The sequence below is a fragment of the Tachypleus tridentatus genome, chromosome 13 (genome assembly GCF_004210375.1).
Source record: "Tachypleus tridentatus isolate NWPU-2018 chromosome 13, ASM421037v1, whole genome shotgun sequence".
In the NCBI taxonomy this organism is placed as follows: domain Eukaryota; kingdom Metazoa; phylum Arthropoda; class Merostomata; order Xiphosura; family Limulidae; genus Tachypleus; species Tachypleus tridentatus.
Window position 1 is genome coordinate 251,629,965 of NC_134837.1, and position 16,687 is coordinate 251,646,651.

General features: G+C 31.3%; 1 protein-coding gene across 1 annotated transcript in view; it reads left to right on the forward strand.

The window, feature by feature from the left end:
* The window catches only part of LOC143240057 (histone-lysine N-methyltransferase 2C-like), a 154,217-nt gene that overhangs the window by 85,825 nt on the left and 51,705 nt on the right, over positions 1-16,687 (forward strand). The window contains 7 exon segments of the mRNA XM_076481885.1: positions 1,896-1,998; positions 5,766-5,974; positions 6,124-6,994; positions 7,249-7,359; positions 10,076-10,153; positions 13,858-14,130; positions 15,552-16,145. Of these exon segments, the coding sequence (XP_076338000.1) occupies positions 1,896-1,998; positions 5,766-5,974; positions 6,124-6,994; positions 7,249-7,359; positions 10,076-10,153; positions 13,858-14,130; positions 15,552-16,145 (2,239 nt within the window).

Below are 16,687 nucleotides of genomic sequence, written 5' to 3' on the forward strand. Positions count from 1 at the left end.
TTGTCATAGCCACACATTTTTCTCACAGTTAGGTTAAAAATCAAAACATGTAAAAGATTTGTGTGTGTGTGTGTTTAAAAGCTGTTGAAACTACTTTTTTAAATTCTATTTTGCCATAAAACTTGGTCATTGTTTGTGTTTGTTTTTTGCTGTATGAGATGTAAGAATTTAAGAAAAATAGACTGAAAAAAGCCTCTCTTTCATTAAATGTATTTTGCAACATCTGTATTACTGATTCAAGAAAGATATACAAGTATGATAAGCAATGACAAGGGAAAAGTTAATTTAAGAGAACATGTACCGTATTTCAAACTGACATCAAAGGAAGTATTTAACAGTAAAAATACATAAGTCTGTAACTAATAGCTTCAAGAAGTGGATAGTTTAAATATTAGAAATAATAATAAAACTACATGTGTTTATGTTAGTCAGTAAGATTATAGATCTTTTATATTGAATAATCTGGTACACAAAGAATCTTTATTGTTTAGAAACCAGTTTTACAGAACAATGAGAAAAATGACTGCTCTTCTTGTAGGTAATAACAAATTTATGATTTTTAATTTAACACTGCTGACTGAAGACCAGTCATGCAGTTTTTAATGTAAAATGATATTCATAACCGGTGCAGTGTTAGACATCATCTTAGGCAAGTTCTGACAAGAGTTTTGGTGCAGTGTTATTGTGTTTTCAATTTAAACAATAGCAATAATAACAAATTTAAAATGTAATATTTACATTGTATCTCAGAATGGCTGGTATGGGTATTAACACTTTTATTGATAAGGAGAGAACAACGTTTCGACCTTCCTAGGTCACCTTCTTAACCTGACCTACGAAGGTCAAAACATTGTCCTCTCCTTATCAATAAAAGTGTTAATATCCATACCAGCCATTCTGAGATACATTTTTATTTCAAGTGGGTTTCTCATCATCAAGAATTAATCTTCACATTCTACTGTTTACGATGCACATGTGCATCCAAAGGAATGCTAAATGTGCACATGTATGTCCTCATCAGTGAATATGCTAAGCTCCCATTTTGCACTATATTGAATAGGAAATTTGTAGAAGTTAATATATACATCTGCTGCTTTTATTAATGCCTGTGACTGTGGATGCAGAACTTGAAATTAAATTTCCAATGTGAAAAAATAAAAATACTATAAATAAAATACTTGATTCCATATGAGGGAACTCCCCCCATATATTCCTAAATTTAACACTGCATAATCTCCACTTGTATTTCTGTATGTGCATATATATGTGTGTGTGTGTGTGTGTGTGTGCAAGAAGTATCATGTGCTATTTATGTGCCTTATGCAAGGTTTGTTGTGGTTAAAAGATTGCTATAGTAATGGAAGAAACCATTCCATGGATGACAAGGAGATAAACAGTTGGTGATAAAGTATTTCTTCTGTAATGCATTACTTTTTCATACAAACTCTTAAGTTTTCTGCTTAGCTCTTCTGTCATTCATTATTTGTTTGTATTTTTTTCTTTTGGTTTTTAATTAATAACATTCTAGATCCACCTAGAATCAAACACTTGATTAAAGTGCTGATGTATCATGGAATCAAAACCATGAAAGCTTTATTTTAGTGCTGCCATATATTCATAAAACAAGTATTAAACATTATATATTGACCAATTCAATGCAGAAAAATAGTAAAGAGTGCAAGGAGTTAGACTGTAATGTTGAAATATTGGATAAACATTTTACAAGTACATTTTAAACCATGCAAAAATGTAAAGAGAGAAAATGACAATAACTGACAAATATAAATTTGTATGAATAAAATGTTTGGTTCACATAAGGCTAAAGATATAAAAAAAAATAATTGTTATTTCTGTTAACATGTTTTGTGGCTCAAATGTTTTAATTTTTAACACAGGATTCTGCCAGAGGAAGTCGTAAAAACAAAGAAATGAAAGAAAGAGAGCAAGAGATTCAGGCCCCACAACAGTTGGAGATGTCACAAGAACAGAAGGAGCAGGGTAACCATTATTAAACTATCCTTTGTCACGAGCCTCGTTTCAAAAATTAGTAGTAGAAAACATTGAAAACTACAGTTCATTTTATCTGCTCTTAAAAGCACCATCTAATAACTTAACAACAAAAAAGATGTACTAACTACATCAGGAAAGGAGTAATTAACCATATATTGAAAATGGCTATCTGTATGTGGATGGGACTTAAACTCGAGTCCCAGGTATAATAGTAGGCTTGTTCTTATTTATGTCAAAAAAGAAGAAACAATAAATAATGCTGCTAAAATGTTTTTTCTCGTGAAGCAGCAACAAGAGCTTTTTATGTACATTGAAAGTGTATCTTAAAGTTACTTCTACCAATTATTTGAAGACATAAGGCTCAGTGCAGGTACAATGACAGTTTGTGTACACGTGCTCACATGTGCTTTTAATGCTTTTTTGCTTCAGTATAGAAGTCAATATCAAATATTAGTATACATGGAATGCATTATAATCGGTTCTTCTACTGATGTGAATACCATAGCTAGTGTTTACATTTGTTTTGAGTACAGACTTGTATTTCAAAATTTTTAAACATATATAAAAAATATATAATTCCAATTGCATCAACAGTCTTTTACCAAAAAATATCTTGTTGTTATTATTAAATAACTTTTATTTAATGTTACACAATTTGTTTAAAAATTTATCTTTTCATTTCCTTGCAGCTCTGAAAAGGCCTGTTAACAATGCATTTTTGATATTTATAGACAATTTTTTTTCTGGATATTATGAATAATAGAATTATGTTTACTAATAAGCTATCTCTTCTTCGAAATGTAATGATCCATGTCTTGCTTTTCAAGTTTTCTGTGTCAGTTTTTTTGTTACTACAACCATGTATTGCAGTACTTGGTATGAGAAATTACTAGTGTAGCTCAGCTTCGGAAACCACTACAGCCAACAGCTAGGAAATGAAAGTATAGAAATCATTATCAGTATATCAGATATAATTTTAGTAGTAACTAGTTTGTCAACATATCAATCCAAAACTCCCATGGGGTTGAAGAAAGGATCTTAATTTGAAATCTATAATACTTAAAAACTGATCAGAGATCTGGGAATTTTATTTTACTTTCTTTTCATATTTTTTTTTTGTCATACTGTTTTTGTTTGAATGCTACAATGATGTTTTTTTGTAACAAGACCTCAGGGAAGCTCAGCAAGTATTGTAGCAATTTGAATGATACAAGTCTATTTTAGATTGAATATTTTGGTAAGTTTATTGTATTCAAACATCATGTAGAAATAAAAGAATTTATTTATTGAAAACAAAGTATGCCATTAATCTTGATAAAAAAAATGCTGTTGTCAAAAATAATATTACAAAAATAATGGTTACATTGTTTTGAAAGGTGAGCTCATTGGACACTAATAAATCTTTGTCAGTTTTGCCATGCTTTATGTGATTTACAGCTGCAAGTAGTGAGAGCTTCAGTTGGCAAAGTTATGTATAAGATTTGAATTGACTGGGTATATTGTATGTAACATTCTAATCAGTAATACATGGTGATAGAAAAAGACATAGGTTCAAAACATTAGCTCAACACACAAAAGTACAGATCTATATATATATAACCCAAGCACTTTTGAAAGTTTGACCTTTTATTAGAGGAAAACTGGGAAAACAGTTGAAACAAAATTTAAATTTTTAATACAAAATTCTTAAAATTTCCTAACCTAATTTTGTGGAAAAAGTATTAAATCAGGTTTAATATATGCATTTTTTTAAAGCAGAAAATAGATACTATTTAGATAGTTTTCACAAATTTTCATGCAATTTGGTTAAGTATTTCTGTTGTGGAAATAGAAGAAAAAAATAGTTCAGTGATATACATGACACCCCTTCAGTTCAGAAAAGTTTTGGTGTTAAGTTCAGCTGTAGCAAAGATACAAGAAATCCTAAATCTTTGTCACTTGTAAATATATAGAAATGGTTTAATACAAATTTTAACAGATGTGGAAAACGGGAATTTGGTGTATGAACCATTGAGTTCTACATAATTATCTGAGTGAAACTAAGCCACACTAACCTAGGGTGAGTTGTGTAAGAATGAGTACAAGTTTACAACACATTGGTTAACCCATTCATTGAGTTCTACATAATTATCTGAGTGAAACTAAGCCACACTAACTTAGGGTGAGATGTGTAAGAATGAATACAAGTTTACAACACATTGGTTAACCCATTCATTGAGTTCTACATAATTATCTGAGTGAAACTAAGCCACACTAACCTAGGGTGAAATGTGTAAGAATGAGTACAAGTTTACAACACATTGGTTAACCCATTCATTGAGTTCTACATAATTATCTGTACAAGTTTACAACACATTGGTTAACCCATTCACTGCAGCTCGTACATACATTTCTCAGTGCTCCCACCCTCTCGCACTGTGACTAGAACAAATGTTTCCCATTGTTGATACTGTTTACACCTTCTTTTTCTGGAGTCGGCCAGGTTCATCATGATTATTATCACTGTTATGCAAAGCTAGCATCTTCTTGTCTCATTTTCTCTTCATCATAACACATTCTACTTGATTCACTTTAACTATCCTCTAAGCCACCTGAGTCTAGTACATGAAGCATATTCACATAGTAATTAGGGTTTCTAATCACCAATCTGGTGATGAAGGCATGGTTGGCATGCAGTTGTTGTACATCAGGCATCTTGTTGGTTACTGAAGTGTTGAGTGGAAAACATTGAAGAAAATCATTTATCAAAATTTAGTGGAATGTCAGTGAATACTTTCCAAGTCATTTTACTCCCACACATGAGGTGCAATAATTTTGAATGACGATGAGAAAAATTTGTCCTAGTTGCATTGTGGGAGGAAATGTACATCCCAGCCACAGTGAAAGGGTTAAGTTGTGAATGTAAATTATTTTTGCCATTTAAATTTTTAGGAATTAAATATACTGAAATATTTTGTTTAAAATTAGCAGTGCTCCAATTTTTAGTTTTTTTGAATAATGAAGAAACATATAGATTTGTATGAAGTGCTGCAGAATGGTGGACCCCAGTAATTGATTTCCAGATTCATTAGTGTGTGATGAGATGAAGTGTTTAAAATTGAAACTGAAAAAATGTGTGTGTGTACACACCTCTTCTTCTTCTTCTTTTTTTTTTTTTTTGGCAATTGATCTTTTGTCTATGTTCTTAATTGAAAACCTTTACATTTTCACATATAGTTTATTTTAATGTTTTGTTTTCCTTCTATCTCCTTAATGCTGTTATTTGTTGTTACATGAGTCAGTGGGAGTCATTGGACCATCTTATGGTATTGTCAACAGAAATACCTTAACCTTTGGTTGAATATACACACACACACATTCAGTTTCCAAGTTTGATTAAATCTTTTGTAATTTGACCTAAATGGGTTGGCATATTTTCACCGAGCTGCAAAAAAATTCTGAAAAATTTTGCAAAGCTTTGTAGTGATGTTATATACCCAATGGCCTTGAGAAACAGGCAGCATTGATGATTTTTATTTCCCAGCTTTCAAGACAACATTAAAAAATGTTTTCTACCATGTGGTGCACTCTTAGTTGATCTCAGCAAAAAATTTATAAATTTATGCTAGGGTATAGAATAACATTTTTTATTTTAAAAGAAAGTCTTACCATATGTAAAATAACATTGTGGTAATTTCACAGAATAAGTAAAACACATTTCCATGAATATTAGGTTTTGACAGGATAATTTGCTAAAAACATTTTTCTTGTTTCAGCTCCGTCAGCATCAACTTCTCCTGCAAGAACTCCAGTAAGGATAACTTCACCCATGATGTCAGCACCCTTGATACCAGACTTAATAAAAACTGGGACATCATCTTGTATACCTACACCTCCTTTTACAGTTTTTAGTGACCCTGACTTTATTCAAGCTACAATGATTGGACAAACATTGCCATCTCATGACCAAATATCACCTTCTCAGGTATGATTTCAAAAGATTCAATATCTTTCAGTCTTTAAGTAAGATGTATTATCTTCATTGTGATATAATTTGTATAGAGATATTTTCTACTGTGTTTTGTAATGTTTCTTACAATTTTTAATTAACTTGTGTGCTGTTGTAATTTGTAGAGCCTGCCATCCCCATCTCATGCACAAAGATCTCCAGGGCAGTCTGAGGTAGCATCTTCATCCAATCCATTAATCCAAGTGTCAAGAGTGAGACCTACAGAGGTTAATCATCTGTCTCCAGAAGATATTAACTCACAACCACCATCCACAACACAACCTGTTTCTACTAGTTACTTCCTAGTTAGTCAGTGTCCAAGCTTCATATCTCAACAATCTGTGGCACAACCAAGAGCTGTGTTATCAACCATGTCGCCAAGTAAACAGAATCGAACATCTGGGCATGCCTCTCTTTCAATACCTAGCACAGATTCTTATAGCCAGCCATCTTCTACTCTTCATACTTTTATGCCACAAGAAACCTTTCTGCACCAGTCTTCCACATCTAATCCAGACACTAGCCTCAGATCTGGCCTGTCGTCAGTCACTCTTAATTCTGTGGATCCTTGCACCAAAGTTCTACCAGATTCTCATTCTCAACAGTTCGTGCCCAACAACTTATCCTCATCAAGTGGGACTCCAACTTCTAGGCATGTTTCAGAGTTGCCTTATTCTCAGCCTCCCTCTTTTTCTTCAGCTGATCCTTATTCTCAGCCTGTATTAACCCCTCGACCAGCTGACGCAACTCACACGATGAATGACCCTTATGCAAGACATTCAAGAACACCTCATCCTTCATGTATTTCAGGAACAACCACCACTGTTGTTTCACACCTTGTAGGAGAACCTGCTGTTTCTCATCCTGAACAGAATCTAGCAGTTCCTGTTGGTTTGACAGAAGAAACTCCCCAGATGCCAAGTCAGCAGCTGAGAGATCTGCTTCAAAGACATCAGTTTATTCAACAACAGATACCTATTCAGTCCTGGTCTTCTGGTAAGAAATAGGTCATAATCCTAATATGTTCATTGCACTTTGGGAAAATTGAGGTTGCAGTTTCATGTTAATATTCATTAGGAATAGCTATTAGGGGATAACTAAAAATTGTTTGATTTTTTTTTTCTTAGCTATTGAGTAAATAATTTCCATCTAAATGATTTTACAAAGATATCCCATTATTAATGAATCTCTTTCATGAAATTAGTCAATAAAGATGGATCTCTTTTTTTTTCTTTCTTTTTGATTGTTAGCTACTGGAACCTTAGTGACTTCCAGCCAATCAACTACTCTAAAGATGAGTAATGTTCAGAAATTAGGTGGACAAGATGCTGTTAATTCACACATACAACAAGGAATGTATAGTGAGTTTAGTCAAAATATACGTTTTTTTCCCATAATTTAAGAGTACAACTCCTCATCACAATATAAAATTAAATTTTAATTTAATCTGTTAAGCAAAATGGTATTAAGTACTACATATAGTATACCTTTATATACCTTGCAAGATCATTAAATACCTTAAAGCAAGATAATTATTTTATGTACACAGTTACAATTCAAGTGTCTTGAAGGCCTTCTGAACTTTGTAAACATCATGGTTGTAGTTCTGTTGTCATTTCTAAATGACTTAATGTATGATCATGACATTTGATATACAGCTTCTCTCTGACTAATCTATGATTTTAGTGCAATAAAACTGATGTTACTTTTCGTTTTGCAGAATATCTTGTTTTGAAGATAATTTTTGGAATATAATGTTTCATTGGCAAATGAACTGATATTTGTGTAAAATTTTTATAAAGAATCATGGATCTGGTAATGGTCTGCTATTGTACATAGATAACTGTCAATAACCCTTATATGTTTAATAGAAATATATCAAAGTAAGGATGACTACCACATTATAAACTGTCAACATTGTGATTGTAATTTTACAAATTGTCACCAAATAACAGATATTACATGACAATCTTATTAACATAATTATTAAATGTTTTTGCTCTATAACTCAGTAAAAGGTACAGGCATGTTTTGTTAGTAAATACAATTGAACCAAATTAATAACTGAAACTTTCTGTCTCTGGAAACTTCATATTTCTCATTCTGACATGAAAATAGTGTACAAGTTTTGGTTTAAAAAAGTTTATCTACGCCTCAATGTATGTAATAGTGAAGGACTTAGCGACTGGTGATAAAAAATGAAATTATTCTAAAATGACAAATATTGCAAGTGTAATAAAAATCATTCTTTAATAGATTGTTTAGGCAAAGTATTCATGATGAAACTTTGTAGAATGGACACTATAAAAGGCCGACAACACCTGCACACACACACTGACTTGAAGACGAAAGGGGGAAGACTGTTGAAACATCGTCCTCTATGCTTGTGTCTCTATGGCAGTTGCTATCCATTCTCAAAGTTTCATCAATAAAAATTATATTTCTCATTAAACCTAAAATAACAGTATTGGTGAATATACACAGCTGATTTGTTGTCATTATGATGTTCTCAGTTAAGCTACACTACAATGAAGAAAATGTCATAGTAACCTAACCACTTGCTGTAATCAGATGTTTAATGAAATTTATAATAGTAGAAAAATGGCTTTAACATAAATAAAAAATATAAGCTTTTAGTATTTTAGTAAATGTATAAATTTATGTTCTGCAGTTTTCAGAGTACCTTGTATCTACTACCATACAGTTCTGTTCTTTATTTATTGGACAGTTGCCATTATATTTGTCAGCAACATTAGAATTAACAGATTGGTAACAACAATAACTTTCCTCTTCCTTTATGTTTCCAACACAACTATGTTCAGAATTTTCTGGTTCTCAAGATGAACTCCACATTATTTCTACACAGAATTATTTTTCAGTACATGTGAATAATTACATAACTGAACTCCAATAATACAAAATACAGTTTAGCAGTGTATAGTAAAACATATATGAACATTGTTTACAACTTTAATGAGGAATGTACAGTGTTCTGCTTAGGGCATTCTACAGTTTTGATGTCACAAGAAAGATTGGGAAGAGATGATACTGGTAGCTATAAACACACTAGCTGTTCTAACCTCTGTACAATACATAATACATTTCAAACTGATCAGTTATGAAGATCAGTATGTTTCACATAGCTTACATGTATTATTTTTATGGCAGTATTTTCAAAAACATTGAATGTTGAGAATAAAAGAAAGATCAAACACCCCTAACTGAACTGTTCAATTGCAAAACTGCAAAATCAATTAATGAATGGTCACACCCTGAAAATGGTTGTTAGAGAGTAAATAAACGTATAATGTTACTTATTAGTGAATAGGTAACAAATTGTACTCATATTGTTCCATTTTGCAGTAAAGCATGAAAATATGAACATCATGTTACGATGTATTCTGCAGTTTCTATAAAATACATTGAAGTAGTAAATATAAATAATCAATGTATGTGTTACAGAATGTGCTTGGGAGAACTTGTTTTCTCTGCATGGGAAGCACCTCCTTACCTTTATACTCACCACTGCAAGTTGAGTAATAGCCAACCATATTGCACAAACTGGAGACCTTTTTCCTTTGGTTTGTGAAATGGACCATTGGTACTTGCATATCCTTAGATAAGGAAATCTTATTTGCAAAATTACTAATATTACACTAATAAGTGAAAGTGATTTTTGATTAACCAATTACGGAGATGTCCTTGTGTGGTTTGACCAAGAACTCACTTTTATTTGTCACAATGTACCAGATTTTCATTTAAAGATGGCTACTGAGAACTCCACCCACATTTAATTTCTGAACAAATCAAATTAATAGTTAGAGAGAAAAGTTAAATGCCTTAATACTGCACTGCTGCCCTCTTTAAGTCAGAGATTTTTCTTGAGCTGTTTGAATCATACCATTAAGGGATGACCTAAAATTTATATTTTGTTTAAAGTGTTTGTTTAAATAGCATAATGTATGAGATAGCTAAACTTCTTCATGTAATTATTTAATAAGTAAGAAGAATTACATTCTAAACAGTGCTACACTATATTTATTTTTTGAAATATCTGATTTTTTTTTTTAAATTCAGATACTGTGATAGGTACTTCCAGAGTAACTGGGATGGAAGGAAACTTTAGGCATCCTTTACCCCCTGGAATGAGACCCCGTAAGTTTATATTTTCATTGATACTATATATATTTTTAGGTAAAAAGCCCACTTATATTTTTTGAGCAACATCACAAATTTATTTTCTTGTAAGTATAGCATTTTAATTTATAAATAGGACTACACTTTTTTTTAAGGTATAACATATCATGTGTACTGATAGAAATGCAGAACTATCTATACATTAAATATGTTTGAAATTAGAATCTCCAAAATCATTTTGTTTAAAAAAAAAAGTTAGTTGAAGCAGTCCTTGTTGAAGTGAAGCTTTCGTAAATCATGTATGGAAAGCTTCTCCAAACACACTACATAATCTAATATATCATTACCTTGTTAAGTTTATGAATGCTGTTATCTTATGAAAGTCTTTTTTTATTTCATCTCAAGGGATACAACCTTAGGCCTAACAGTTCCTAGGTTAAATTTAATATTCATCTTTCACTGTTTTTTTAATTAGTGTATGATCTGGATCTAATATGAAGATTTTGATTTTCAATATAAATACCTTTTTCAAGAGTATACAGTACAGTATAGAATGATACTCAACATGATTATTAAAAAAGAAAAAGAGATGGAAGTTGTACTATTGAGGGTTCATTCGTTTTACTTACTTTTTCATATCCGAGAAAAATATTTTTTGCTCCTTTATTTTTATACAAAATACTAAATATTAAAAAGTTTTCAAGGACATGTTAAGTTTTATTGAACTTAACCTTTATGACTTTAAAACCAAAATTCCAAATGTTTTCAAGGATCCAAAGGTATTTAATTTCATGCGTATAACATTATGTGATGCCTAGTATTAACAGATACCCATGTTTCCTGGGACACTTCCTAATATAATACAATTTTAATTTTGAAATGAATATATGAAACTGTTCTCAATATTCATTTTTCAAATAGTAATAGTTTCTTGGATTTTTTTCATGGGTGTTTTTGTGTGTGAACACAACATTCGTGATGTGTTTGATATTTGTAAGACCTGTACATTGCCATCATACTGTCATATTCTTGTTTCAAACTGTTATTAGTCTTATAAATATAATTCCAGTTGTACATTATGACACAGTTGGTGTAAAAATATAGTTTTCTTATTTAAAACTCCGAGTTGCAAATAAATCATGTAACTTTGTAGGTACATATTCAGAAAAAGTGAGGAATTGAACTCTTCAGACAGAATATGTTGTTTAACTAAAAAATATAATTCCTTGTTCTAATTAAATTTCACTCATGAAATAAAATTGCATTTAATTCAATATACTAAACTTTTCCTGGCAAAGTTGTAAACTAAAATATTTGAAGCTGGTAAAGCATCAGAAACAATAGGCCTAAAATATATGTATAAAATCATGTAAAAACTGTAGGTTTTTCTTTCTTTTTTGTATGTTCCTCATGATTTATCTATTTTGAATTAAAATGTAGAGGTGTGAATAGTGGTATTCCAGGTCTGTCTCTCTTTTGTCCCCCATAAATTACTGTTCAAGTGGCCTTTCATTCAGTACTAGCAGTAGTGGGAGCCTCCTCTCTTGTATATATTTTTGAAATTAGGGACAGTTATAAGCAGATACAACTTAAGTAGTTATGAACACAGATTCCAAAACAAACATTCATGAAGACAATTCAGAAAATCACTCAAACTCGCAATACCTGTGTGGAATGATAAAGTAAAAAATATTTACCAAAATCTAAAGTAGATGCTTATTTAGATTGGTTAAGAAATCAATTTGTTCAAAGATATTTTTAACCTAATATGGGCTTTAAAATAGAAAATTACTTAAATCTAAACTAAGACTTTTAAATGGCTTCTTAGATATTAAGACTTTTGTTTCAAAATTTCACTGATTCTGCATGTTTAGAGCCTTCTCACAACACTCCTAAGTTTTTTCATTTTTATTTTTTGCTTTTCTTATGTTTAATCATTTGGAGCCTTCATATAGAATTTTAATGCATTGTGTTAAAGCTAAAACTGTTGTAGTTAAACATAACTACAATTGAGAATTAAGTTATGGACATTAAAATTACAATGGTTTTAGTTCTTAGTAAGATCCAAAAAATTAAATGTATTTGTAAGTATTAGTAATTGACGGAATTACTTTGCATGCATTCCAATAATGGAGTTGATCTAGTAATGATGTAGACAAGCATCTGTTTGTTACACTTTTATTGTGACTTCAGGCCACACTTGTTTTAAGAAATTTCTTTGTATCATTCATTAATGTAGGAAATTTTAGGTTTTTAAGAATCATTGTGCTGTAATGCTTGGATTTGTGTAAATGTTTTTGTGTAGTAAGTTTTATTATTTTTTTTAAATTTTGTCTAATATGTATGTTGTGGATCGATAAAAGGAAAACTGGTTTTCACTCGTGAGTTGAACTGATTATCACGATTGATAAAGCAGTCATATAATTTTCCAATGTTTTTGTGCAGTGACTGAAATGTTTGTGTATGTGTGTGTCTGTATATATAGTTTGTCATAACTATAAACAAGCCAAAACAAAAAAATGAAGCTGCATCAACTGAATAGATCCCAGGGTACAGGCTATAGTGTGTGATATAAAATGTACCCTAGATTTTGGAGGTGACAGCAGAAGTAGGACCCACTGTCTATCAGTCTTAACCTCCATTCCTCAGTCTCACATAAAGAAATAAAGTAAAGAAGTGGTAAAAGATATTAAAATAATATAATAGAAATTAGGAGAGCTCACAACATCCCATATTTATATCACCCTTCACTACCTGCAGACAGTTGTGGAAAGTTAACTACTCTCCAAAGTAAAGAAAAAGAAGAAAACATATTTAGAAAAAGTAAAAATAAGGTATCACCATTTGGGATTAAGTAAGTTAAATAAGCTTACCTCTTAAAGGTAGCATACCAGCTCCCATTATGGTAAAAAGGCACTAAATGGTAGCCCAATAAATGAATTATACTAGTGTGAAAGGTCAGAACCAGTTATCTAAAATAACTAGTATAACTTTCAGCCACTAACTATTAAGTTTACTGTAGCTGTCAATTTTCATACTCTATAAGCAAGTCTTCATATACAGTAAGTTATTCATCTGCATAAAGTAGTGCCAAGTTGTTAAATATTCCCAGTTAAAAATATTATCAGGAATTTTGTTAGTGAAATTTCTTTAATTTTTGTATCTTTATGTTTATTTAATACATTCTTATATTTATTACAGAATACTTAAATAAACTTTAAATAAAATTATTAATTAAATCCATAAGTAGAAAAATGTGAAGGTGATAAAATAAATTTTTAGAGAAAAAATTTGTAAGTTACTAAATCTCGACCTTAGTTCCTAAAAGGTTTTTTCTAAAAGTCTAATTTTCATAATCTGAGGGTCACAGGTTTGAATTCTTGTCGCACCAAACATGCTTGTCCTTTCAGTTATGGGGGTGTTATACTGTGATGGTCAATCCCACTATTCATTGGTAAAAGAGTAGCACAAGAGTTGGCAGTGGATGGTGATGACCATATGCCCTCCCTCTAGTCTTGCACTGCTAAATTAGGGACAGCTAGCACAGATAGCCCTTGAGTAGCTTTGGTTGAAATTAAAAAAAAAGTAATGTATTTCTTGAACTAACTTTCTAAAGAACTATTATTTTACACTTGATTCACAGTTTAATAAAATATTTTTTTGAGGTACAGAATTATTATAATTGTAAAGCATATACATAGGCTATTTTGCTTGTATTCTAGGTTTCCCTACTAGTCCTGGTCAGCCTTTTGGTCATACAACTCCAATGTTTGGCCGCAAACTTGTAAGTTTGGGGGGACAGTTCAACTCACGGCTACAAATGGTTTTGCTTCCACAACATCAGTTGAGAGGTCAGTCACTGGCTCCTGGACAAGTAAGAATAGCAGGTCCTCATCCACGCATGTCCACAGGTTTTGGAGAGAATGTCAACGAACTTTGTGATTTACAGCCTCAGAAGCAACATTCTCCATTGCCACAAAACCAGCATATGACTGGTAAGAATATACCATAAAGTAATAATGTTTATAATTTATGAAAAAAGAAATAATGATCTTTGGTGAGGTTTCACTTAACTATGCCTGTTAAAATTTAGTTGCTTTCAGTCACATTAAAGTTTAAGATGCTCTTTTTTTATAAATATATATTTTTGCTGAGATTCCTTTAAGAGATATATATGTTATGCATTATGTAGTCAAGTGCCATTTTAAAATGTTCATGCTTTTTGATGAGGTCTTTCTAAAATATGTGTATGTTTGTAGTTAAATATATTATTAACCCTCATGTTACAAACTTGTTTATTATACTATTTGTTATTGGTGTAGTCCATACGTTGCAACATGTTGGGTAATTTTATGGTTTTTGACTGTTTCAACACTTGATGTAATTAACTGATCAAAAACTTTAGGTGAAATTATTCATTTTCTTTGCAAAATACTTAGGAGACTCAAATAATAATTAATGGAATTAGGTTGATTAGTTATTTTTTAACATATGTTTGTGTGGTTGATGTGTTATTAAAAGACCCTCTAACCAAGAAAGTAATGAACCCACAAGTAAGTTTGTATGTAGTTTTGAAAAGTGTTGAAATAACAAAAATCAAGATCACTGCATTTATGTAAAACAAGACATTCAGTATGTCGTGTGGATAAATATCTTTTTCTTGTGAATTTATGTATTTTTATGCAGGTTATATGATTGTTCCAGTATGCAGTAAATTAAAAATATACCAAAAGATAAATATGTTAATGAATATGAAACAAAACTTGATGGATGTGTAATATTGAACTTTCAGACCAGTGATGTAAAGAATTTTTATTTTACTAATTCTTTTATACATTTTTTAAGGTTTTCTTCATTTTGTATATCAGTATTCATAAGTAGATATCCCTAAATTGTGCATGGCATTATTAGAATGAAAACAAAATTTTTACTTTCACGTAAACAAAAACTGAGATACCTTTACATGTTTTATGACACTCACTGATAATGAAAATCCAAGATGGAAGTATTTTTACTTTTTCTATAACAGCATTTGAAAATAATCTTTCTAAGGTTTAGAGAGCTAAATATTTGTAAGGGCATGAAATATAATCATATATAATAATTTTTATTTGTATAGAAGTTAAATATATCATTAGACATTTTTGTTGTGTGCAGTTTAATAGTTTACTTGAACATCACGTCCAACCCCACCCAACAACAAAAAAGTTGTAACTGTCGATTTCACACACACAATTCAGTAATGGTTAAAACAATCACACTATCATGAGTTTGGATGTGATATGTTTCATAATCAAGTATCATATTCCAGGAAAGTAGTTTGGAAAATGTTTTCCATTTAGTAAATGATACAGAATTTATAGAAGATTTTTGTAATTAATGATAATATAATCTTTAACTGAACTTGTACTTCCAGGAGATCTACTTGGTAGTTCTGCTCAGCCAGTAGTGTGCAGTTCACTTTCTCAAATACCTGAGCACCATAAGCCAACTGTTATACTTTCAGTATTGTCTCATGCTAGGAAAGAGGGTGTTAACCCTTCTGTTCGCCACTGTTTCCCAGTTGCATCTTCAGAATTGACTCGCCAGACTGTTTCAGTTTCTCAGGCTTTGAACCAATTTGTTATCTCCTCAAATTGCAGTTTCACCCAACCTTTGACTACCTGTGGCATAATGTCTCACATTACTCGGCCAGCTGCTTCTGCTATCAGTCAGTCAGTGAGAGGCCTGCATCAGCATCCACAAAGCCTCCAAGCACATATAATCATGAGACAGAGCGTGGCTTCAGATGTTAACATAAACAAAGCTCTTTTTGCTCATCCAGGTCATACTTCTACATTAGAGAGCAAGTCTGAATCTAGTTTGTTAGAAACACCTAATTTTGAAGAGACTCCTCAGAGAAGGACAACTCCAGAAGATTTAGTGAATGTTGTAAATGAACAGACTGTGAGTCATGAGGCTGAATGTGAACTTGGTGACGAGCTTGATGATGATGATGATGAATTGTTAGGTAAGAGTAATATCATATTAACATTGTGATTTTGTTCTTGATTCTCCAGAATTAGTTATATTGATGACCCTCAGTCCTCGTCTTCTTTATCCAAAGTTATATACAATGTGTTTTGTTCTGTCATATCAGACTAACATTATTTGGAGAATAAAGTGACTGGCCAGTTTAATTTAATTTAAGAAACATATATACTGGTTCGTACATTGGTATTCACATTTTTAACTTTTGATATTCAAGGTGTATTAACACCTACTCATAACTTCATGAGTGTATGACTTCTGTAAAGGTTGTTGAGTCTTGCTACAAGTTCTTTTTATAAGTTAGGCAGTATAGTCAAGTGTTGAAGAAATTATAAAGTTTTAGGCTTAGATTTCCCACTTTTGACCATATTACAACACTAAGTATATTCCTACCTCCTTAGTTTCAGAATCTGGACTCATAAGGAACTTGTACTGAACAATCATAAGGTATTGTTCTAAAATAAAACTACTTATAATGATTGATATTACTTTTGCATAATGTATCATTGACTGCATTAAACT